Raw genomic sequence first — 25,055 nt, 5'->3', positions numbered from 1 at the left:
GAACAGGAACTGTTGAACAGGCCAGGCAGCATTTATGGAAAAAGGAACATGGGTTTGTTGTTTCTACCTCAGTGCCTCAATGTTGCTGGATTCTTGTAATTGGGGATTTATACATTGAGAACGACAGATCCCACAACTATTTAGTCTTCACTTTAAGGGGTGACTTGGATTATGCCATTCACATCTCTGGTGAAGATGACATCAGAAGGCCTGACAAAGAAGCCAACTGTGGGCGGCACAGTGGCACAGCGCAGAGTTGCTGCATTACAGTGCCAGAGACCCGGGTTCGATTCTGACTATGGGTGCTGTCTGTATGGAGTTTCTACGTTCTCCCTTTGACCGTGTGGGTTTTCCCCGGGTGCTCTGGTTTCCTCCCACACTCCAAAGATGTATAGGTTTTTAGGTTAATTGGCTTTGGTAATAGTTGTAAATTGTCTCTTGTGTGTAGGATGGTGCTAGTGTACAGGGTGATTGCTGATCAGCATGGACTCAGTGGGCCCAAGGGCTTGTTTTCATGCTGTATCTCTGAAGACTAAAGCCTTCTTAACAACAAGTTGAATTGTGGATGAGTTACATTAACAGGGAATCATGAGGCCAATTATGTCTCCTTTCTGTTTCAAGATGACTTTTGTCTTTGGAGTAGATGTCTATGTTGTGTTCAAAAGATAAGATTCAAATAGAAGCACCACGTTAGCAATTCCAAGGAGCTGCTGCTTTTGTACACTGTTGGTGCACATATTAAAAGTGTATTAACGAGCAACAAGTGCTTTCCAACTAAACATGCTTTTTTTAAATCCTTCGTATTAAGGTAATAGACTTTTTAGGTGCTCATTTGTGCCTCTCCATTGATTAAATGTAACACACCAACACTTTGGGACAGTTAAATGTGAAATAATTTTTTTGGGGTTAGCAGCAATGCCTTTCAGAAAGTTGACTTTAAAAAAAATTCTAATCAATGCAATGAATGTTATTTTTTTAGGAGCAAAAGCGGATCTTGGCATTGGGAATAACAGGACCTGAAGGCCACGTGTTGAGCAGGCCAGAAGAGGTAAAGCCTTAATTTCCTCCAATCCCTCCCTACCTATGTCCTCCATCCTATCTCCCCAGGTCCAATCCCTCCCTACCTATGTCCAAGCCACCTCACACACTCTCCGTCTCCTCAATGACTTCCGTTTACCAGGCCCCCATTCCATCATCTTTACTTTGGACGTCCAGTCACTCTACACCTCCATCCCCCACCAGGAGGGTCTTAAAGCCCTCCGTTTCTTTCTCGACTGCAGAACCAGCCAATTTCCATCTACCAATACTCTCCTTTGCTGAGCAGAGCTGGTCCTTACCCTCAACAACTTCTCCTTCGACTCCTCCCACTTCCTCCAAATCCAAGGCTTAGCTATGGGCCCAAGCTTTGCCTGCCTCTTTGTAGGGTACGTCGAACAATCCCTGTTCCAGGCTTACACTGGTCCTATCCCCAAACTCTACCTCCACTACATTGACAACTGCATTCGTGCTGCCTCCTGCACCCATGTGGAACTCACTGACTTCATCAACTTTACCACTAATTTCCATTCCGCTCTCAAATTTACTTGGACCATCTCCGACATCTCCCTACCGTTTCTAGATCTCACCATCTCCATCACAGGAGACAGACTATTGACCGACATCTACTACAAACCTACTGACTCCCATAGTCAAGTCAAATTTATTTGTCACATACACATACACGATGTGCAGTGAAATGAAAGTGGCAATGCCTGCGGGTTGTGCACAAAAAGAATTACAGTTACAGCATATAAATAAAGTTAATAAGTTACTATTAGTGTCGACAAAAATTTAGTCTCTGGGGTTATAAAAGTTGACAGTCCTGATGGCCTGTGGGAAGAAGCTCCGTCTCATCCTCTCCGTTTTCACAGCGTGACAGCGGAGGCTTTTGCCTGATCGTAGCATCTGGAACAGTCCGTTACTGGGGTGGCAGGGGTCCCTCATGATCTTGCTTGCTCTGGATCTGCACCTCCTGATGTATAGGTCCTGCAGGGGGACGAGTGTAGTTCCCATGGTGCGTTCTGCCGAACGCACTACTCTCTGCAGGGCCATCCTGTCCTGGGCAGAGCTGTTCCCAAACCAGACTGTAATGTTGCCGGACAGGATGCTCTCTGCAGCCCCAGAGTAGAAGCAATGAAGGATCCTCAGAGACACTCTGAATTTCCTCAGTTGTCTAAGGTGGTAAAGGCGCTGCTTAGCCTTACCCACCAGTGCGGCAATGTGCGTTGCCCACGTCAGATCCTCTGCGATGCGGACTCCCAAGTATTTAAAACTGCTCACCCTATCCACAATAGACCCATTTATCTCCAGTGGCGTGTACGTCCTTGGATGTTTAGCCCTTCTGAAGTCCACAATCAGCTCCTTTGTTTTAGTGACATTCAAGAGGAGGCTATTGTCCTGACACCAGAGTGCCAGATCAGCCACCTCCTCCCGGTAGGCCTTCTCATCGTTGTTGGAGTTCCGGCCCACCACCACAGTGTCATCAGCAAACTTGATGATGGAGTTTGAGCTGAACCTGGCCCCACAATCATGTGTGTACAGGGAGTACAGTAGGGGGCTAAGGACGCAGCCCTGGGGGGATCCTATGTTCAGAGTGAGGGAGCTAGATGTGTGTTCCCCCAGCCTGACCACTTGGGGCCTGGCAGTGAGAAAGTCCAGGATCCAGGCACACAGAGGGGTGCTAAGCCCCAGTTCCAGCAGCTTCTCAACCAGTCTGCTGGGGACTATTGTGTTGAATGCTGAACTAAAGTCAATGAACAGCATCCTCACATAGCCCCCCTGGCTGTCCAGATGAGAGAGAGCGGTGTGTAGAACCTGGGAGACCCCATCATCCGTGGACCTGTTCGGACGGTATGCGAACTGTAGTGGGTCCATGTTGCGAGGAAGGAGGGCGCAGATGTGCTTCTTGACTAGCCTCTCAAAGCATTTCATGACAACCGAGGTGAGGGCCACCGGTCGGTAGTCATTTAAACACGCTGGAGAGGCATTCTTTGGCACCGGTACAATGATGGATCTTTTGAAGCATGCAGGGACCACGGACTTTGCCAAGGAGAGGTTGAATATTGTGGTGAGCACTGGAGCAAGCTGAGTAGCACAAGACTTTAGTACTTCCCAGATATACCATCTGGGCCTCCAGCTTTCTTCGTGTTCACACGCGTCAGAGCCCACCTCACCTCATGCTCGGACACCGAGAATGTGTGCACATCCCCGGCGGTGGATCCCCATCTTGACTACACTTTTTCCCCATCCTCTTTCCTATAAAGACTCTATGCCCTACTCCCAATTCCTCAGTCTATGCCGCATCTGTGCCCAGGATGATATGTTCCATACCAGGGCATCGGAGATGCCCTCATTCTTAGGAAATGGGGGTTCCCCTCTTCCATTATAGATGAGGTTCTTACTAGGGTCTCCTCGATATCCCGCAGCTCCGTTCTTGCTCCCCCTCCCCCATTCGTAAAAAGGACAGAGTCTCCCTTGTCCTCATCTTCCACCCCATCAGCCGTCGTATACAACATAATCCTCCAATATTTTCGCCACCTCCAACGGGATCCCACTACTGGCCACATCTTCCCATCTCCACCCCTTTCTGCTTTCCGCAGAGACCATTCCCTCCGAAACTCCCTGGTCAACTCGTCCCTTCCTACCCAAACCACCCCTTCCCCAGGTACTTTACCCTGCAACCATAGAAGATGCAACACCTGTCCCTTTACCTCCCCCCTCGACTCCATCCAAGGACCCAAACATTCTTTCCAGGTGAGGCAGAGGTTCACCTGCACCTCCTCCAACCTCATCTAATGTATCCGCTGTTCCAGGTGTCAACTTCTCTACATCAGCGAGACCAAACGCAGGCTCAGTGATCGTTTCGCTGAACACCTCCAGACAGTCCGTCTTAACCTACTTGATCTCCCGGTGGCTCAGCACTTTAACCCCTCCCATTCCCAATCTGACCTTTCTGTCCTGGGCCTCCTCCATTGTCAAAGTGAGGCCCAGCGCAAATTTGAGCAAAAGCACCTCATATTTTGCTTGCGTAACTTACATCCCAGCGTTATGAGCTTCTCTTACTTCAAATAGCCCTTGCTTTCCCTCTCTCTCCATCCCCTCCCCCTTCCTATACTCTGACCGGTCTTACTGTCTCCAACCACATTCTATCTCTGTCCCGCCTACTCCCCTGACCTTCATTTCCTCTGCCCCTCTACACATGTGCACACACCCACACAAAGACATAAGGCCAAATAAGTTTTTCAATTTCAAAATTTTTATTTGCAATAAAAAAATATACAAAAGGACAGAGTGCATAGCTCTTTATATTGTTAATGTTGATCAGTTTCTTCATTCAGTGTTGTTTTCCCTGTGCACAGTAGAGTGACCACTTTGTTTTTAGTACATAGCACCATTGCCACTTACGTACCCCTCTTGGGTAGTACACCCTTGTGTTTGAGATGTTTCTCCACCGGACTTGGCCCCTCAATATCTGGGAGCAAAAGGACCGTGGACTGTGATCTTTCAACACAACATTTCCCGAAGACAGAACCACACAAGCCTGTGATTTCTGAAGGTTGATTAGCGAGTTGCTGCAGGTAGTGCTGCTTCCTCACAATTCCAGTGACCCAGGTTCAATTTCAACAATCCTGTCTGTGTTGAGTTTACCTATTCTTCCTTTGACTCCAAAGGTTTACTTTGTGTGTTCACACAGCCCTCAGTTTCATTTGTTGTTACATAAGTTGGCCATTGTAAATTACCTCTTGTGTTAGTGTCTGGTAGAATTATCGAATGCGTGTTATCATATCATATCATCATATCATATCATATATATACAGCCGGAAACAGGCCTTTTCGGCCCTCCAAGTCCGTGCCGCCCAGTGATCCCCGTACATTAACACTATCCTACACCCACTAGGGACATTTTTTTATTTATTTTTACATCTACCCAGCCAATTAACCTACATACCTGTACGTCTTTGGAGTGTGGGAGGAAACCGAAGATCTCGGAGAAAACCCACGCAGGTCACGGGGAGAACGTACAAACTCCTTACAGTGCAGCACCCGTAGTCAGGATCGAACCTGAGTCTCCGGCGCTGCATTCGCTGTAAAGCAGCAACTCTACCGCTGCGCTACCGTGCCGCCCTATTGTTGATTAGCATGTGTGAGAGAGAAAAAGCCTCGGGGGAATTGCGTTTGGACGCGGGGGGGGAGGGAAAAATAGGGGATGGGATAGCTCTGAGATCTGGCATAGACTCAACGTGCTGAACAGCTGCCTTCCATGTCAGGTAAAGATGTGAAGAATCACAACCATGGAAATATTTAATTTGCCATCTCTTTCATGGAGACACATAACATGAAACAGGCCCTTTGACCCATCGAGTCTATGTTGACTATCATGCACCCATTTACAATAATTACAATTTTCTTCCCACATTTCATCAATTCCCTTCAGTTTCTACTACTCCTCTAATATGAGGGGCAATTTAGAGCAACTAAGCACTCTCCCGACCCTCGTGCCTTTGAGTTATGAGAAGAAACTGAAGCACCCGGAGTAATCTCTCTCAGTCAAAAGAGAAACCTGCAAACTCCACACAGACAGCATCCTATATCAGGATTGAACTTGGATCACTGGAGCTGTGAGGCAGCAACTCTACTAACTATGTCATCCATTTGCCTAAGTAAACTTGACACTGATTGTTGCAAATTTGCCATGGCTCCAGCTATACTTTTGCACTGGATGAGAGCACTCCTCATTTGTGCAACACAGTTACATAGCTGGCTGTTCACTGCCAAAATATCGGGCTTCCTCAGTTTTAACATAATAATTACAGCTGTGCTAGAATTACAGGAAACAAACTTCCATCAGCTCGATAACTAAAAGACTACAGCCTAAACATCCCATGTGGTGGAGCAATACCCAGTTGCTGCAGTTTCCCGTTACAGGGCACATTAATAAATATTAGAGAATACATATTTAAGCTGGAATTTGACACCAGGTTTCTGTGTGTAGGTTGGCGACAACCTGATTACTGTGTTTAATTTTTAAAGTCTGAAATGGGCAGTCTCAGGCTCTGTACCTAGAAAGTGCAGCGTCTGGGTACTGTTTCAGCTCCAGGATGTCTGGCCTGTAGTATTTTTTTAGTTACAGAGGTATCTACTATCATATCTTGATGATCATATTTACATTTTAGATGAATGAAGTAGCTGATGTAATTTTTTTAAGTTACTATTTAGAACTTGTCTGGTAAAAAGGGCAAAGAGATTTAAAAAAAAGTCATTTATAACTTTACCAGACAACACATTTCAAACTGGCTAGATGAGAAAGTCTAGATGCAATAGAGAAATCGTTAATGTATTCTTTATCTGAAGTGTTTGAACTCACATTTGCACATTGCAAATGTGCCAGGACATAATGTATATCTGAGTCCATGATATTAATTCAATCAATCTTGAGGCCCAAGACATCTATGCCTGGATATTCAATCTGTCCATTTGCTGTACAAATCTGCTGATATCTTGGTACAAAAGATGGCACCTGAATGCTTAATGTCACAAGCAAATGCAGGAATATGGACAATTTAAATGTGTCCTGATGAAAGTGAATGCACAGCACCTCATACTTCGCTTTGGCAGCTTGCAACATTGATTTCTCTCATTTTGAGAAACCCCTGGATTCCCTTCCTCTTCCCCCCCCCCCCCCCCCCCCCGGCCTGTGCCCCCTACTAGTCTACTAGTTCACTGTTTGCATCCTTGTATCCCTTCATTACCACCTCTTCCCCAGCCATTATGGCCTGCACCCTTCCTTGGTCATCTGTTACCCGCCCTGCTTTGTTCTGGCCTTTTCGTACCTCCAGTTCCCTCCCCTCTACTCTCAGTGTGAAGGAGGCTCCTGACCTGAAATGCTACTCATCCTTTTTCTCCAGAGAGATCCTGCCTGACCCACTGAGTTTCTCCAACACTTTGTGTCTATCTTCAGTGAATTAATAAAGTCATTGTTATAGAACGGAATAGAGGACTTTAAAATGTTATGGTTAAATTGATTAAGTCTTTTTTACTCTGTGAATTTGCTTTATAATTGGCGCTGTGCATTCTCTTTTCAAAGCTGGAGGCTGAGGCTGTTTACCGTGCTATCACTATCGCCAATCGGACCAACTGTCCCTTGTACATCACCAAGGTGATGAGTAAGAGTGCAGCGGATGTGATTGCCCAGGCCAGGAAGAAAGGTAAAACGTGCACATCTTCCATATCCTATCCTCGTGGAATTCAGAGCATCTTCCCTGCAATATGTTAGCTATTGTGTTCCAGTATAGGATTCAACTCATGGATATCTGTTTTTTTTTTAAAACACCATATAGTGACTTTGTACCTGTTGAAACACAGTTGCCATTTTAAATCCAGCCGGTCTTATTGCAGAGGGCAGACAGGGTTGAAATGGGTGTAGGAAGGAAATACAGATGCTGGTTTACACCAAAGACACCAAATGTAGGTCAGGCAGCATTTCTGGCGAAAAGCAATAGGTGACGTTTCAGGTCGTCTGAAGAAGGGTCTCAACCCAAAACGTCACCTATTCCTTTTCTTCTGAGATGCTACATAACCCATGGAGTTACTCCAGGGTTGAAATGGGGCCTGTTATTCTACATATACACCACAACATTGGCTATCTCGCAATGTTAGAACAAACATAGCCAAGGGAATAATAGCCAAAATGAAGCAGCACATTGTCATCATTTAACTTTATGTCTGGCATCAATTAGATGAAACAGCACTGCAGCTTCCTTGAGGAACAAGGAAGTACTTGGGATGTCCAAGTAGGAAGTACTTGGGATGTAGACGGGCATCTCTCCACTACAGCTGAAACATAATCTCTTTGTACTCCAGTTTCCTTGAGTTAAAAAGCCAGCCTTCCATTTACATAGAACATAGAGCATGGAACAGACAGCATGGATACAGGGCATTTGGCCCACACTGTCTATGCCGAAGATGATGCCAAGACCAACTCTTATCTGCCAACATGTGATATATATCATTCCATTCCCTGCATATCCTTGTGCGTATCCAAAAGTCACTTCAATGCCGCTATTTACCTCAAACCCCTACATATTATTTATGAGTACTGTTTTACCAGGCCTGTTATGCTGTTAGGCTGCTGCAAGTTAGAATGTTTTTGTTTTGTATGATTATTGACTCCCCAACTTGAACAATCTCCTACAGTCTTTTTGATGATTTGTCTGCAAGTTAGTAATTTGTCAACTTGAACCACCATATCACGTTTGTCTCTGAAATTTGTAACTTCACCAAATTTAGAAACATCTTTAAAATTATATATTTTTGATTTATGTAGGATCTCACACATGCCCCTCCCCCTTAAAGTAGATGGACTTTATGGCTGAAAAATAGATGTGCATTTATTTTTCCTCCGAACATATGCATGTATTTTGCAGTAAACGTCGAACTTCTGAACTACCATGAGTGTTGTAATATGGAAAAGACAACAGCCAATATGTGCCGAATAAGCTTTTATGAACAGCAAATGAATATGTTCTAGAAATGTTGGATTGTGGGACAAATATTAGCCAGGATAGCAATGAAAAATCCTTCAGAATGATGCCATGTGATCTTTTAAAACCACCTGAGAGAGCCTTCGTCAATAGCTCCTACTATACAGAACAGGTGTGTCACTCTGTTGCCTTTTTTAAAGAGAGTCAGCCTATATTTTGTACTTAAATATTGAGGTAGGATGAGCCCCACCCTCGTGATTTTTTTTAAGTTACATTTAGTTCAGAGATACGATGTGGAAACGGGCCCTTCAGCCCAACGAGTCCACAGCAACCGGTGATTACTCGTACACACTAGAGACAATTTAAAGAAGCTAATTATACAACAAACCAGCACGTCTTTGGAATGTGGGAGGAAACCAGAGCACCCGGCGAAAACCCATGCTGTCACAGGGAGAACGTACAAACTCCACACACGGTAGTCAGGATTGAACCCGAGTCTCGGACACTATAAGGCAGAAACTCTATTGCTGCACCACTGTGCTGCACCACTGTGCTGCACCACTGTGCTGCACCACTGTGCTGCACCACTGTGCTGCACCAATGTGCTGCCCCCGAGGCAACCAAACTAGAGCTTACAATAGAATAAATTGTTTGTAAAGATGGAGGGATGATGAACTGAATGGGCATTTCTCATCATTTCTTTCTTGTGTTTTCTTTTGTCTCGAGATTGTCTTAATGGTCAGATTAGTTCATTAAAAAATAAATTACCTGTGATAATTTGTGCGTTCCAGGGAACACCTGAAAACAAATCTGACTTTTTATTTTTTTAAACGTAACCGATACTGTTGTATATTCAAACAGAAACTAATAATAATTGTTCTTTTTAATTATTATGAGGTTATGTATTTTGTTTTGAAGAGTAAAACCGTTGAGTGGTGTTTAACATGAAATAGACTTTGATGACTCCAATGCCAGATTCTGTATGTTCCTTTATTAACAGGAGCTGTAGTTTTTGGAGAGCCGATCACTGCAAGCCTTGGGACAGACGGGACACATTATTGGAGCAGAAATTGGGCCAAGGCTGCGGCCTTTGTGGCATCACCACCTCTTAGTCCTGACTCCACAACACCTGACCACCTGAGTTCACTATTAGCCTGGTAGGACAGCTACGTCAGCTTGACAAACCCAAGGCATTTAGTGTTAGAGACCAATTTCTTTAAAATAAATTCAAACAATTATTGTGTGCAGTGACAACGCTGAATTTAAATGCATATTTAGTTTGTTATGGGTAAGTAATTTAGCCTGTAAGTGTCAGTATAAGCCCTGATATAATCCAAGATGCTACATAATAAGCAGGGACAATGATTGCAACAATGCTCTGTTTGGCTTTACCCTTAGTGCCATATTGATTAGAAGTGGTTCATGGGCTCTCTTTTGGTAATTTTTTTGTGCTGTTCTTCTAGTCTCTGTTTAAACTGGCAATTTGGCTATTATATCCGCATTGACATTCATACTTGGTATGTACCTTAGTCTGAACCAGGAAATCTGGCTCGCATTTACGCCAGCCACCTCTCCTGCAACCCAAGAGTTGCTGCTGCTAAATACCTATACCACGCACCAAACTAAGGTCAGCCATCTTAGTCCTGAGACCATCCTGATTATGGGTGACTTTGTACCTACCATGCTTGCTACAGAATTATGTGTTTTAATTCATTGTAAATAGAGAACCTTTTAAGAACATTTTCTTGTAAACCTTTGAAGAGCTAGATTTACATTATTGCCAAAATTAAATATCATAGGCTGTTAGATGATGACGTTACTGGCAAGTAACCGCATTTCGATGATAATATATGTTTTATTGTTGCAGATGAAACTTATTAAAGCTACCACTCTATAATTATGCAGGTCCCCTGATATGAATAGATGGTTCATGGAACATCTGTCCTGAAAGAGTGATCATGAATAACTAACATTGAGATTAAGAGAAATTTTAATAAAATAGCACCCGGGTCATTTTAAAGCTTTTGTCGAATCTTACTCTGTTGTTCTGTATCTTTTAGCTGGTGGACCTAATAGAAAGCATTTGATAGTAGTTATATCTACTAAACTATTATTGTTTATTGTCATAATTCGATGAAACAAACTGACATGCAGATTAACACAGTGTCCTTGTGTTGCTGTGTGTGGTTTTGTATTCCTCCAGGTTGTTTTTATATAGCTGCCACCAATGAAGTTGAGAGAAATCACTTTAGCTGATAAGAATTAAAGCTTTTTATGAATTTAGTCCCATTGTAAATGGTGTGAAAATCCTGCTGTGTCCCACATCCCCTCTGTCAGTGGATCATCAACTTCCTGACAGACAGGAAGCAGCATGTGAGGCTGGGAAAGCACATCTCGGACCCGCAGACCCTCAGCATAGGACCACCACAAGGCTGCGTACTCTCCCCTCTCCTTTACTCTCTGCACCAACGACTGCACCTCCACAGACTCCTCTGCCAAGCTTCTCAAGTTTACGGATGACACAACCGTGATTGGACTGTTCCAGGATGGGGAGGAATCTGCCTACAGATAGGAAGTGACACAGGAAGTCCTGGTGCCATCGCAACAACCTGGAGCTCAATGCTCTTAAGACAATGGAATTTATTGTAGACTTTAGGAGAGCCCCTCCCCTCCCCTCCACCCCCCACTCACCATCAACAACACCACAGTCACATCTGTGGAGTCATTTAAGTCCCTTGAAACCATCATCTCCAGGGGCGTTAAATGGGGGGCCACCATCAACTCTACAGTCAAAAAGGCCCAACAGAGGATGTACCTCCTGCGGCAGCTGAGAAAACACAATCTGCCACAGGCAATGATGGTCCAGTTTTATACTGCCATCATAGAGTCTGTCCTCATCTTCTCCATCATGTCCGGTTTGGCTCAGCCACCAAGCACGACATCCGGAGGCTGCAGCGCATCATTTGATCAGCCGAGAAAGTTGTTGGCTGCAACCTCCCCCCCCCCCCCCCCCCCCCATCGATGAACTGTACACTGCAAGGGCCGGGAAGAGAACGGGTAAGATCATCTCTGACCCCTCTCACCCTGGCCACAAACTCTTTGAAGCACTTTCCTCTGGAAGGTGTCTCCGGACTGTCAAAGCTGCCACAGCCACACATAAGAACAGTTTTTTTCCACGAGCAGTAGCTCTACTCAACAGCCAAAAGTCTGCTGTCTCTTTTTGCTCTTGTATTTTATTTCATTCTTCACATGTTTAAATTATAATGTTTTATTTTTAATTGTCTACTGTGTGTCGTGTTGTTACTTGCGAGCAAAGCACCAAGGCAAATTTCTTGTATGTATACATATTTGGTGAATAAAATTTATTCAATTCAATTCAAATGAGTTTTTAATGGTGTTGGCCAGCCATCTGGCCCTCAACACTAATTGATGTGTAAACACAAGCGATTATGGATGTTGGAATGTGAAGCAAAAACCACATGGTCTGGAGAAACCCGCAGCATCTGTCAACTGATGCAGAATCTCGAGACAAAATGTCGACCATCCTTCTGCCTCCACAGATGCTGCATGTCTCGCTGATTCCTCCAGCAGTCTTTTTTGCTAATTAATGTATATTACATATCCCTCACATTATTGTTTAAATTTCATTTTTATTTTAACTCCTTAAAGTTTATTTATATTTCCAATTATATGTTTAGTGTAAGGAGGAATTGCAGATGCTGGTTTAAACCGAGGATAGACATAACAAAGCGGGAGTAACTCAGCAGGACAGGCAGCACCTCTGGAGAGAGGGAAAGGACGACCTTTTGCGTTGAGAGTTTTCGAGTCTGAAGAAGGGTCTCAACCTGAAACGTCACCCATCCCTTCTCGAGAGAGATGTTGCCTGTCCCGCTGTTGCTCCATCTTTTTTTGTGTCCAATTATATGTTCTTATTTCAGCCTTCTTAAAGAACTTCGTCTGGCATTTAAAAAGTTATTTTTTAATTGTTTTTTTGTGCTTCCTGGAATACAGTCTGTGATTGACAACATTTTGATGCAGTTTCCTGCATCACAACTTCTGCAGACTAGGGTTCCTTTGAACTGGCAGATGCATATGAAGAGGAAATTCAAGTCCTGTGGGAAGGTGTTTTTTCTTTACAAGTGTTGAATGCTTTCTTTACTGTAGACCCTAAATTCAGAAATTGCAATGTTTTAAGCTTCATAATTACCTTACAAGCAGCTAATTATGCAATTTTCCTCTCTAGTGGAGATCTGCAAGTTACAGGAAGTGGACACAGTACATTTACCACTGCTCAGAAAGCCATTGGAAAAGATAACTTTTGCTTAATTCCTGAAGGCACCAATGGTATTGAAGAAAGAATGAGTATTATCTGGGAGAAAGCTGTGGTAAGTTGTTTCAGTGCAAAATTTGGAGGTCAGTCAGGAAGAGATAAGGATATATATTTTTTATCTTCACTGTCACAGCAGCAAACAATAAAATGTGACAGATTCTCAAATATTGAGTACAGTTGACGCATCGACAGTGGAATATTTGTGTAAATAAAGGAGGGCAGGAAAGTCATGATAACATGTGTTTTAGCTAACATGATGCTGTTCACGAGAATGTGACAAGCAACGTCTCATGATATTGCAACTGACAAAGTGATGAGTCTATTTCCTTTGGCTTAATCCCTGCCGGATATTCTTGAGCCCATACACATGGTCGCCAGGCAACTTAATTGGATAAAATAGTAGAGAATAGACAATGTACATTTTTTGCACATGTGAGCTTATTATTGAACATAATGCAGTCCACTGAGCTCAAAGACACAAATGATATCACTTTAATAGCAAACCCCAGTCAATAATGTAGCTGCGAACAGTTTGAGTTTAAGAAGCTCATTTGATTGCAGGGTGTTCAAAGTAGTAACAAGCACATGATTTCTGCTTCTGCAGTTTGGATTCCTCAATGTCAATGTAACCAAAGTTCAGAAATGAGTCAAGGATGTACAGGTTTGTAGATTAATTGGCTTGGTAACATTGTAAATTCCCCCTAGTTTGTGTAGGATAGTGTTAGTGCGTGGGGATCGCTGGTCAGTGTGGACGCGGTAGGCCGAAGGGCCTGTTTCCCCGCTGTATCTCTAAACTAAACTAAAGTTCAATGCAACACATTACAGATAGTTCTGCGATAATGGGATATTGAGTTCCCACAAAAAATAATATTGCAGAAAATCACATTGGAAAAAACAACTGCGCCAATGTGGAAAAAGGGGCTTGAGAATTTCCAACTCATAATAACGTTCACACCCGCCTAGAATTTTCCAATTAAAAAAAAAAAATAGTTTAACATTTATTTTGCAAGCAAAAATAAATAAAGTTTGTTTGTTACGTTTAATAGAGCACAAATACACAAGTGTCAATGTGACTCTTGTCAATTGGCCACCTGCAGTGAAATTGACATTCTCTATTCTTAAGAGACAATGGTATCTGATTACTGTGGGGTAGTTACGTAGAAACATTTTTTTTCACTAGATTGTTTTAATTTTGTAAGACAGCTTTTTTTCCACTTAACAATTTCCAAAGTAACTTTTATGCAGTTCTCTAGTTCCCAATCAAAATCACATTAAAACCATTTCTGCCTGCATAATACAAACTTTGTTTCCTAACTCATCAATTGTGTTATTTCCATTTTGTTGTATGGAAACAAACTTATAGTAGAGCTACAGTACATTGCATGTTTAATGCATACAGTGGAAGATTAATTACTCATCGGTATGTGGCCTGGATGAGAAGATGGGACAATAATGGATTAGATATAGTTTGATTAACCAATATTGTCTCACGAGATTACTACCTGTAGGAGTAGTCGAAAATGCATTGATCAAAAGGGAATTGGGATGGGCGCTTGAGAGGGAATCATTTGCTGTGCTAAGCAAAGAGACTGGGAATGGGACTGATGGGGTGGTTCTGCTTGGAGCTAACGTGACTAAAGTAATTTGTTTCTGGGCTGTTAGTTCACTTTTTCAGCGTTATCATAAATTGAAACTCGGTTTTGTCTAAAGACAACAGGGAAAATGGACGAGAATCAATTTGTAGCAGTCACCAGCACCAATGCTGCCAAAATCTTTAACCTCTATCCACGGAAGGGAAGGATAGCTGTGGGATCTGATGCTGACCTCGTCATCTGGGACCCGGACACTGTTAAAACAATCTCTGCCAAAACACATCGCTCGGTAAGTGATGTCTTATTACCTTACGTAGAGTAGGTAATTATTACCTTATGTAGAGTATCAACAACTTCACTGTTGAACAAACATGGTCTTTAAATTATCTGGTGCTACTCTTGTTTTGGAGAAAGTTGGTTTGGAGAGATTAGGAAAATTCATCTAAAAATATTGGATGCAAGTTTTGGTTTATGATCTATAAAATAGTGAGCGTGACCAACTGAATTCTCCTAAATGCATCAGTAAAATTGTTAAGGCACCACAGTGGTGCAGTGGTAGAGCTGTTGCCTCACAGAGTCAGGATCGATCCTGACTACAAGGGCTGTCTAGGGAGTTTGTACATTCTCCCTGTGAGCACGTGGTTTTCTCTGGGTGCTCCGGTTTCCTCCCACATTCCAAAGATGTGCAGGTTTGTAGATTAATTGGCTTCTGTAAATTGCTCCTAGTATGCGAAAGGGGGATAATGTAGTTGGTATGGTGTGGTCGATGGTCAGTGAGGACTCAATGGGCTGAAGGGTCTGTTTCCACATTGTATCTATAAACTGAACTAAAAAATATTATACGTAAGAATTTAAGTTTGATTTAAAAAAATTTAAAAAGTGACAGCCGATTTTTTACTTTTCTGTGCCAGGCTGTGGAATACAATATTTTTGAGGGTATGGAGTGTCATGGTACTCCCTTGGTTGTCATCAGTCAAGGGAATATTGTCCTGGAAGATGGCAAACTGTACGTTAATCAGGGAACAGGTCGTTTCATTCCCCGTAAACCATTCCCTGAATATATCTACCAGCGTATTAAGATCCGCAACAAGGTGAGTAGCTGTGAACATGTGTACATGCTTGTGTGAATGGGTAGGAGGAGTTTCAAGCAGGATGACTGATCTCGGTGACTTCAAACGCAATCCCTCCTGAAGCAAACCAAATGAATAATACACCTATACAGTATGTAATGCACTGTCTGCATTCAGACTCTTACGTAGAACATTCTTTCAACGAGCTGAATTTGAATTTAGTTTATTATCATGTGTACCGAGAACAGTGAAAAGCTTATTTTGTTGCGTGCTATTCAATCAGAGGAAAGACAATGCGTGATTACAATCAAGCCATCCACAGTGTTCAGGAAGTAGAGGTTTAAAAGAGTGAAGTGATTGTAATGAATGATTGCAAATCCACTTCTGGGACCAGCACGCAGAGAGTCGCCTGGCTTGGGCACCATAGCTACACATTCAATGATTTGGGATAATTATGGCGCCGCGATGGCAGCCTCACCTACAGTCCGTCTGTCCTTTTTTTGTTATTTTGGGTGAGATATAAAAGTCTGTGTTAATGTCCTCTGGTTTGTTTTATGTGGGGGGTGGGGGAGGGGGTCGGGGGAAACTTTTTTTCAATCTCTTACCTTGCTGGAGATGCGATTGATTTCCGGATCGTATCTCTGGTCACTCTGCGGCCTAACATCATGGAGCTGGAGGCCTTGCCTGGAACTGACTTTGAGCCCCCACAGGGCATGAACTTACCATATGAACTTGCGATTCCTTGCCTGGATCAACGCTCCAATCGTGACCTGCTGACTTTAACATCAAGGAGCTCGCAGTCTCGGGTTGAGACCGAAGTCGGGAGCTCCAAGCTGCACGAGGTTCGACAAGCCCCGACCCGGGGTATATTGCCCGGAGGGGGGGGGGGGCTGAGACCCCCCCCCCAGGTGCAGGAGCTTGATCGCCCCGACGGGGAAGGCCCGCCGCCGGCTACGGGAGTCAAGATCGTCCCATCAACAGAAGGTTATAGGCCCCCGACTGCTGGGGAACAAAGAAGGTTGAACTTTTGTTCACCTTCCATCACAGTGAGGAATGCGGAGGAGGAGTCCTTGTTAAAATGTATTTTGTGTGTCCTGTTGCTTTTTATTGTTATGACTGTAAGGCAAATGAAATTCCTCGTATGTTGCAAAACATACTTGGCTAATAAAGTATGATTGTGAATTGTGATATAACCAGATACAAATCTATTCGGGTACATGAAGTCAAGATACAGGGCAGCCATAATATAGCTAAATGGGAAACAGCTGAGTGGGACTCATTGCCTCTCAGTTTTCAGTGCTGGTGTGCACAACACCTGTCATTTTATGAGTGGAATTGCAGAGGGATTTTTGGGCTGGAAGAAGTTTTTCAGATGGGTGGGTGGGCTTGGACGAAAGTCATAGAAAATCTGGACAAGCATGGAATAAATGGAAGTCAGCTGGCGAAATTGTCTTGAAGTGAGTTAAGAGCAGGGAAGCACACGATAGAGTTGGGCACTGCTATGCTGATGGCAAAACAAAGAACTGCAAATGCTGATTAACACATGAAAGGACACAAAGTGCTGGAGTAACTCAGCAGGTCTGGAGAACATGGATGGGTAACGTATCAGGTTGAGACCCTTCTGCAGACGCCTTACAATCAGTCTGAAGAAGGGTCTCGACCCGAAACGTCACCCATCCACATCCTATAGTTATGGAGATGGAACCCGATAGTCAGTATTTGAGATTTTGTGCCTTTTGCTTCCCTTCATTCTTCCTCCCAAAATACATCACTTTACATTTCTAATATTTCATAATTATAATTTTTTGGTACAAATTTGAGCATTTTATTGCAATGATTGAAATGTTTGCATTAATAACGAGACCGTATGTGAGTATCTTTCGGCAAAGGGCGGGAATTATAAGTGATGTTGCTAATCTCTCTGATCTTTTTCTGTTCCTGTATTTCAATTGATCTGCTCATGGATGTCGTTTACCAAGTCGATGGAATTGCATCCTGTGTCTCGAGGGATGTATGACGGCCCAGTGTATGAGCTCCCAATTACTCCCAAGTTTGCCACGCCAGCTCCTTCAACCAAGTCATCCCCTACAAAAACAAACCCCCCACCGTTGCGGAACCTGCATCAGTCCGGGTTTAGTTTATCAGGTAAGATGTATTAACATGAACGAAGATGGAACACGAGCTGGGTGATTGATATCTATCTTGGTGACTTCAAATGCAATCCTGCCTGAAGCAAGGGTGTTGTGTGTTTACTGTGGATAATCTTTCGCCCTCACCTCCCCATCCCTTGTGCATCAAATATCTATCTACCTTTAATCTCGTTTATTTTGGAGATCCGGTGTGAGTGTGTGCCGATCAACAATCACCGGTACACTAGTGTTTAATATATGTTTATGCAAGAAGAAATTATATCATGCACTAGGGAAAATGCTGTTGAGGAGGAAGTTCAATTGTGATCTTGATGAAATGTGGAGCCGTTTCAAAGGGCCAAATTGCCAACTGTTGTTTCTATTTCTGGTGTTCTCTTCAGGTACAGACGTAGTAAAGGGAGAACATACACGAGTGGAAAATTGTACATGAGGAAGGATGTGTACAATTAAAGAGGGTCATAATCAAAGGCACACATTCTGAAAGCCTTTAGAAATGGTTTAACTAAACACAGTGATGCAGTGGTGGTGTTGCTGTCCTAAAGCGCCAGAGACCCGGGTTTCATTCTAACTATAGGTGCAAACTGTACAAAGTCTGTACGTTCTCCCTGTGACCATGTGGGTTTTCTCCGGGTGCTCTGGTTTCCTACCACATTCCAAAGATGTCCAGGTTTGTAGTTAGGTGGCTTTGGTAAATTGTCCCTAGTGTGTAGGATAGAACTAGGGTATCGGTGATCGTTGGTCAGTGTTTCAATGCTGTATCTCTAAAATAAAACAAACTAAAGGTAGATAGTTGATGCACAAGGGGTGGGGAGTTGAGGGTGAAAAGTTATACACAATAAATGGGAATGAACAGTTGAAGTCACCATCACCTAATAAGTAATCATCTTGAGGTGGAGAGAGTCCAAAACCTGCTCCCAGCTAATTTGTCAAAGGAAGATAGATTTAAGAACCAATAACAGTGGTGCAGCTGTTGCCCCACAGCACCAGAAACCCTGGTTTGATCCTGGCCATGGATGCTGTCTGTGTGAATGTTAGCATGTTCCCCCTGTGACCATGTCAGTTTTTTCTCACATTCCCAAAGACATGTGGGTTTGTAAGTTAATTGGCTGCTGTATATTGCCCCTATTGTGTAGGGAGTGGAAGCAAAAGTTGGCTAACATAGAACTAGTGTGACAGGTGATCGCCGGTCAGCGTAGACTCAGTCAGCCAAAGGGCCTGTTTCCATGCTGTAACTAAAATTTAAAAAAATCACTGCAGCCTTTTGGAAATTCACTTAATGATTGCATGCATGGCTGCTTGTGCCCTGTGATGCATGTTAGCAACAGATGTCCATGGAGTGGATGGCACTCCTCTGTATCAGCCTCCATATCCATCGATGTTTAGGAAACTTTGAGCTGGGCACATGGATACGCAGGGAATGGAGGGATATGGATTACGTGCCAGCAGATAAGATTTGTTTAACCTTGACATCATGTATGGCATGGCCATTGTTGTCTGTTCCTGCACTGTACTATGTACTAAGGAAGTATGATTAATTTTAACCACTCCCTGTGTTTTATGTGCATCAGGTGCCCAGTTTGATGACAACATTCCTCGTCGGTCTGGACATCGTATTGTCAATCCTCCAGGTGGCCGTTCTAATATCACCAGCTTAGGGTGACCAAGACTGGAAGGTGGAGCTGCTGGGAGCTGCTAAAGGCAGTTTATCTACCTACAGGGGTATTCAGTGTTATAAAAACCAATTTACTCCCATATTGCAGTGAAAGAAATGTGTGTGTTTGTCCTATAGAATGAGGTGAATTATGTGATGTGTTTTTGCTTGGAATTGGCCCTCACGCAGTTATGTTTCACGCTACATAGCATGCTGCTTCCACTAGCATTGCCCTTAATGAACCGGTTTAGAGATGCTCCTTGTAATTTAATAAGGCTTCTTTGCACATTTTAGCTGTTATGGTGTGTTAGTGCATGATCTTCAGAGATGCAATTTCTGTTTTGCTTAAGGAGTAATGACGAAACTGCGGATAATTTAGCCAGAAATCTTTGTGGTGTGGATTTCTGGCACAATACGTTGAATTGCCAGGAAAAATATAATCAGGAGTAGATAACTGAAACATTTCTATGAATGTGCAAAGTTTACTTTCTTACTGGCTTCAGTTGGAGTCAGTCTTATCATAGCATAGGCATTGAAACACACACTTAAAGAGTTAGTTATGCAGTTATAGTTACCTCACTGTTAATATGGAGTGAAACTGACAACAAAAGTCTTAATCATTTTGGAGTTTATGTAGTGACTTCGACTTGTAATCATGAGACATGTTTCATGTTCCTTTGGTTTGCTATTAAGCTCTACCATTTCTTCCATTATTTTTTAATGCTTCAGACAAGCTTAAGAATGGGAGTTTTAGCATAATTGAGTTGAGTTGTTTTATTTGAAATGTCCCATCAATGAAGGGTAACAACCACTAACTACATCATGGATTTGAGCCACCTTTCAGTCTTAAGCTACTGTGACATTTTTTAAACTTTTTGATACTGGTGCTTCCTTTGTATTCATGTACATTTGTACTTAATATCTCAAACTGAATACTCTGGTGTTGTGACTGTACACTTGAGCCTGAAGGCTGTGAATAAATGATGCCTCACAGTTGGATTCTGCTGATTTTGACCATTGATTTATTTTCTATCAGCACTTAGTGCACAATTCCTAGTACTAATGTCAAGAGCTAATTTAGTTTTGCTTTTGTAGTCTGAAAGTTATTCACTGGCAGGGACTTGTGATAAGCAAAGTTCTTTTCCGGTCAACATATCTTGTAATAACTCAGGGCAGAATTCAAGTCATCTTAGTTTGAGGTTCATGACGAATGCAAAGATGTGTATTTTAGCAATGATTAGTTGTACTGCAGCAGATTATATCCATAACTCTACAACTTGTATATCCAAATAATGTGTCAACTTGGTGGTTCTATGTCTATAGGGCATTCAGGTGACAACACAATATTATAATGTAAATCCAGTAAAATATAGAGCAAGCTAATTATTATTTAAATTTTGTATTCTATTGTTTATTTACAGCTTCACTGCTACAAAGATATCTTTGAGTTTCACCTTTCTATATGTAAATTGCTGCAATGGTTTAAGAGGTGACTAAAATTGAACTTTTATTTTAGGATTCAAGTATCCTGTTGGTGTTTGGTTCATGTGGCAACAAATCTAATTGACAACTAGGGATCTGAGCTCCAACAGGGCTTGGCCATATATTCAGTTCCTTGCAGGCCGTCAGAAATAAAACAGGCAAGCCTTTTTTTAAATTCAAAGCCAGATGAGATATTTATGTACAACATAATCATGAAGCAAAGATTATATTCTTTATCAGCACTCAATGGCTGGAGTTGTGCTCAGTTTCTTGTTCGTGAAGCTTTGATTTTAGACAGTTGTTCTGTATAGTTTTTGAGTGGAAGATGGATTTTTTCCTGCAGTGAAAGAAATTCAGAACAACGGACATTTTAATCAGCATTCATGTTTTATCAGCAGAGAGCAGTAAAATAGTACTCGTAGAACTAAAATCCTGACGAACAACGTCCTCAGTCGTGAAACAATTAAATTAAGTTGGATGAAGGTTTCTAGAAAAGCATAAGTGAGTAAATTCAATTTATTTCTGGCTTGTTTTGCCAAGAGAAAATCCCATGAATTTCACTTTACTTTCATCCACCACATTTCTGCCACTTTTATCATGATCCCACCATCAGTCACATCTCCACTTGCTGCATAGACCATTCCCTCCACATCTCGGTGCACTCAAACAACTTCCCACCCAAACTACCCCCTGCAACTGCAGGACATGCAACAACTGTTCCTATACCTCCTCCCGTGGATCCATCCAGGGACTCCAGCAGTCTTTCCAGATGAGACAGAGGTACTTCCTCTAATGCCATCTACTGTATTCCCGATGTGACCTCCTTTGCATCAGTGAGACCAAGCATCAACAGTGACTGTTTATCTTGCTCTTGTCTGCCAAGGCTTTCTGGATCTCTCAGCTGCTAACAATTTAAAAACCCCCTCCGATTCCTGTGCTGCCCTTTCTGTCCTGGGTGGCCTACATTGCCAGAGTGAGGCCATTTACAAACTGGAAGAACATTACCTCATATTCCACTTGGGTAGTTTACAACCAATAGTATGAACATTGAATTCTCCAAATTTAGGTAAGCAATATTCAAACAAACTCCGTCCCTCCCCCCATTCCACTAGCTTCACAATTCTCTACTATACTTATCTCATATGTCTATCAAATAATTTCCCCCTCACTGTGTACACCTATCACTTGCCAAGCATTGTTCCTGCCAGCTTTCTCACTGCCTCCAACCACAATCAGCCCAAAGAGGTTCCAGCACCTGTAGTTCCTTATGTCTGCATGGTTTTAGAGGATGGATTTGGGGTTAGGTTTAAGTACCTAAACAATCTTGTATTTTGTAAAAATGGACACAAAATGCTGGAGTAACTCAGTGGGACACGCACCATCACTGGAGAGAAGAAATGGGTGATGTTTCGGGACGAGACCCTTCTTCAGACAGAGTCAGGGGAGAAATAAACTGGTGATATGGAAGAGTTAGATAGAGCTCTAGGGGCTAGTGAAATCAAGGGATATGGGAAGAAGGCAGGCACGGGTTATTGATTGTGGATCACAATGAATGGCGGTGCTGGCTCGAAGGGCCTCCTCCTGCACCTATTTTCTATGTTTCGACAGAGAATGTAAGGCGTGAAATGGACAGATCAAAGTACATGAGTGAAACAGCATCGTTTAGAGCCAAAATGTACACATTCATGGGCTTTTGAGACATTCCCACAATTGAAAATGTTTGACCACTCTTAGTATATTTTACAATGTATTCCCTACATTTAAAAGTATTTCTGGGTGCACTGTTACAAATTCCATTATGAAGGTAATGAGTAAGATTTGGATTTTCCTCTTTTTGGAGCTAAATTTTTTCTTCTCACTTTTATTATATTGCGCCATGTAGGTTAAGGACCAAATTTGACGAATTCACTAAAGCTACAAAGGTAATCCACAAATATGTATTAGCAAGCATTGTTTTGAAAAACTGAGTTTTGCATTTCACATCTTGCAAAAGAATACTTCAGTGGCAAACAATATAATGAAACTTAACTTCGTACATTAGTGATGATGTTAAGAGGAATTATGTTGAATGACATTTTTTCAACTTAATGTGATCAACAAAATTAAGCTCGAATAACCAATTACTATTTAAATAAAGTAAAGATATGTTTTTGAAGGGTATACGACTTGCTTCTTGCTGAAGGATGTGAAGGAAAGTGCTGTAGACTTTCCAGATAAGAGCGTAGGATGCAATCTCAGATTTTTTGAAGCGCTAAGAGTCGAGGAGTGGAAAATGTTTCAGAATGCCTCCATGTCTAAATTTTTATTGAGAATTCCATTAGAGGTAATGGGTTATGATGAGAATGGAATGGTTTGGCTATTTAAGGTGGTAAATAATTTGTGAATTACTTTTGTTGACTTTAAATTTGATTAGACAGTGGTTGTTGGAGGAACAATCTTGGAGACTGAAAAAAGATGGGTTGGTTGAAAAAAAAATGATTGTAGAAACATTATTGTAAAATAATGCAGACTATAGTTTACAATAATGTTTCTGAATATTATCCAGATCAGTTTCTTTTGGTTTAAATAAAATGTTGATCCCCTACCTGCAAGAAATTCATTCTCCAGGGTCTTCCATTCTGCTTGTGAAACTCTTGCTAAACCTGCAAGCTGCGATATGAATTTTTCTTCTGCCATCTTAGTAAGATTTAAAAAACAAGATTACATTTTGGTTATTTCCTGAAGAAATCCGTCAGACTCTAAACATTTTATTAAATTAGGCAGAATTCACTACCGACCTGGAATTACATGGGCAATCTAATCTCAACAATGAAAATGGGACATACTTGAGTAAAATAGCAGGTGCCATTTAGAGGTCTATGCAAAAGAATATTGTTGGGAGGATTATTTTTCTTCAAACACCAACACAATCAATCGATCATTCATTCATGCTGTGACAAACTACTGGAATAAGAACTATTTTCACATTTAAAAAACAAATTGTTTTACTGCATTAAAGCATCTGTAAAATAAAACCTGAGATATTTTGCAGGAATGCTTTCAAATAAAACTTGATGACAAACCACAAAAAATTATGGCAGATGGTGAAAGAATTGACAACAAACTAACTTTCCAGCAGGAAAGCAAAGAAGATAATGCAAATCTTTAGGTCTCCAACGGAAAGCACAGTTACTAATTATGTAGCATTTTGGGGATTGAAGCACAAATATATTGGAGGTTCTTTGCTGGAGAACAAGCAGTTACTTGAGCAAGTGTCACCATTTGCAGAATGGTAGACAGAGATGGAAAAGCCAAGCAAGCAGTTAAAGAGAGAATGCACCCTTTGGAATGTTGAAAGTGGAGTGTATCCACTGGTGGAATCCTGCTGAAGGTAGCAGAATTGTGGAGAATAATTCACTGAATACTGAATATGGAGACTGGCAGTGTGAGAGGTTAGGACCAGAGAAACCTATCCTTGTCTTGGAGGAGAGGGATGGAAGTCAGGCATGTAGTAAATGGAGAGGAAGCAGTTTATAATCTTACCAACTTAGGTCAAATGCTGGCATTGTATCAAAAAACATTTGCAATATTTTGTCTTGTTTCTAAATGTCTAATACCTGTTTTAGCACAGCCTTTTTACTTTTAACTATTAACCTTCCTCCTAAAATGGTGGATAGTAAATCACATTCAAATTTCCTATCCAACTTTAATGGTGAGTGACAATTTAAATGCTTAATATTATACCTTCAGGTGTTTATCAAACTGTTCTTTCAATTGATGGATCAGCTCTGCTCTCTGTTTTAGGAACTCCATATTTGCATCCTCTTCAAGGAAAAGCAAGGACACAATCTTCCTCTGCTGAAGCATCATCCTATCAGTCAGAGACAGAGGAATGTCTACATAAGTATTCAATATTTTTCCCATTCAGCTTCAGATATACAAATTGTGCAGACATTAAATAATTCAGTATTAATGTGAAATTACTGGTCTATTACACATCCCAATTATCTCCTAAACATTCAATGGTAATAAGGACTGTTATTTATACAGTAAGTTTTACCAGTAAAATGCATCAAGTTTCACATTAAGCCGTGTAAGATATAAGCCACGTGACAAATAACTTAATCAAAGTAGCTTTCGAGAAGCTTTAAAAGAACGAGGTTTGAGCAAGTTAGTGATAAAACAGACCATTTAACATAACATTTCCAACCCAATTCTTTCTAACATTGGTTTAGCTTATATATTTAATTAGAATATTAACACATTGTAAATAGCACAGTGA

At 41.9% G+C, this 25,055-nt stretch overlaps 2 protein-coding genes across 3 annotated transcripts in view; one reads left to right on the top strand and one right to left on the bottom strand.

Annotated features, from left to right (window-relative positions):
• The window catches only part of LOC144596114 (dihydropyrimidinase-related protein 1-like), a 46,751-nt gene extending 26,448 nt beyond the window's left edge, over positions 1 to 20,303 (top strand). For both annotated transcript variants that reach the window (XM_078404296.1, XM_078404298.1), the window contains exons 7-14: positions 980 to 1,048; positions 7,124 to 7,244; positions 9,520 to 9,676; positions 12,763 to 12,904; positions 14,560 to 14,730; positions 15,353 to 15,532; positions 17,491 to 17,656; positions 19,230 to 20,303. In XM_078404296.1, coding sequence (XP_078260422.1) covers positions 980 to 1,048; positions 7,124 to 7,244; positions 9,520 to 9,676; positions 12,763 to 12,904; positions 14,560 to 14,730; positions 15,353 to 15,532; positions 17,491 to 17,656; positions 19,230 to 19,321 — 1,098 coding nt within the window. In that variant the 3' untranslated portion in view covers positions 19,322 to 20,303. The remainder of the gene's footprint in view (positions 1 to 979; positions 1,049 to 7,123; positions 7,245 to 9,519; positions 9,677 to 12,762; positions 12,905 to 14,559; positions 14,731 to 15,352; positions 15,533 to 17,490; positions 17,657 to 19,229) is intronic.
• Positions 20,304 to 21,041: 738 nt separating this feature from the next.
• evc (EvC ciliary complex subunit 1) overlaps positions 21,042 to 25,055 on the bottom strand; it is a 28,277-nt gene continuing 24,263 nt past the window's right edge. The window contains exons 18-20 of the mRNA XM_078411905.1: positions 24,518 to 24,644; positions 23,380 to 23,470; positions 21,042 to 21,131 (exon numbers count right to left, since the gene is read on the bottom strand). Coding sequence (XP_078268031.1) covers positions 21,085 to 21,131; positions 23,380 to 23,470; positions 24,518 to 24,644 — 265 coding nt within the window. The 3' untranslated portion in view covers positions 21,042 to 21,084. The remainder of the gene's footprint in view (positions 21,132 to 23,379; positions 23,471 to 24,517; positions 24,645 to 25,055) is intronic.

Source organism: Rhinoraja longicauda, chromosome 1 (genome assembly GCF_053455715.1).
Source record: "Rhinoraja longicauda isolate Sanriku21f chromosome 1, sRhiLon1.1, whole genome shotgun sequence".
NCBI lineage: Eukaryota > Metazoa > Chordata > Chondrichthyes > Rajiformes > Arhynchobatidae > Rhinoraja > Rhinoraja longicauda.
This window is presented reverse-complemented; position numbering and strand designations above follow the sequence as displayed.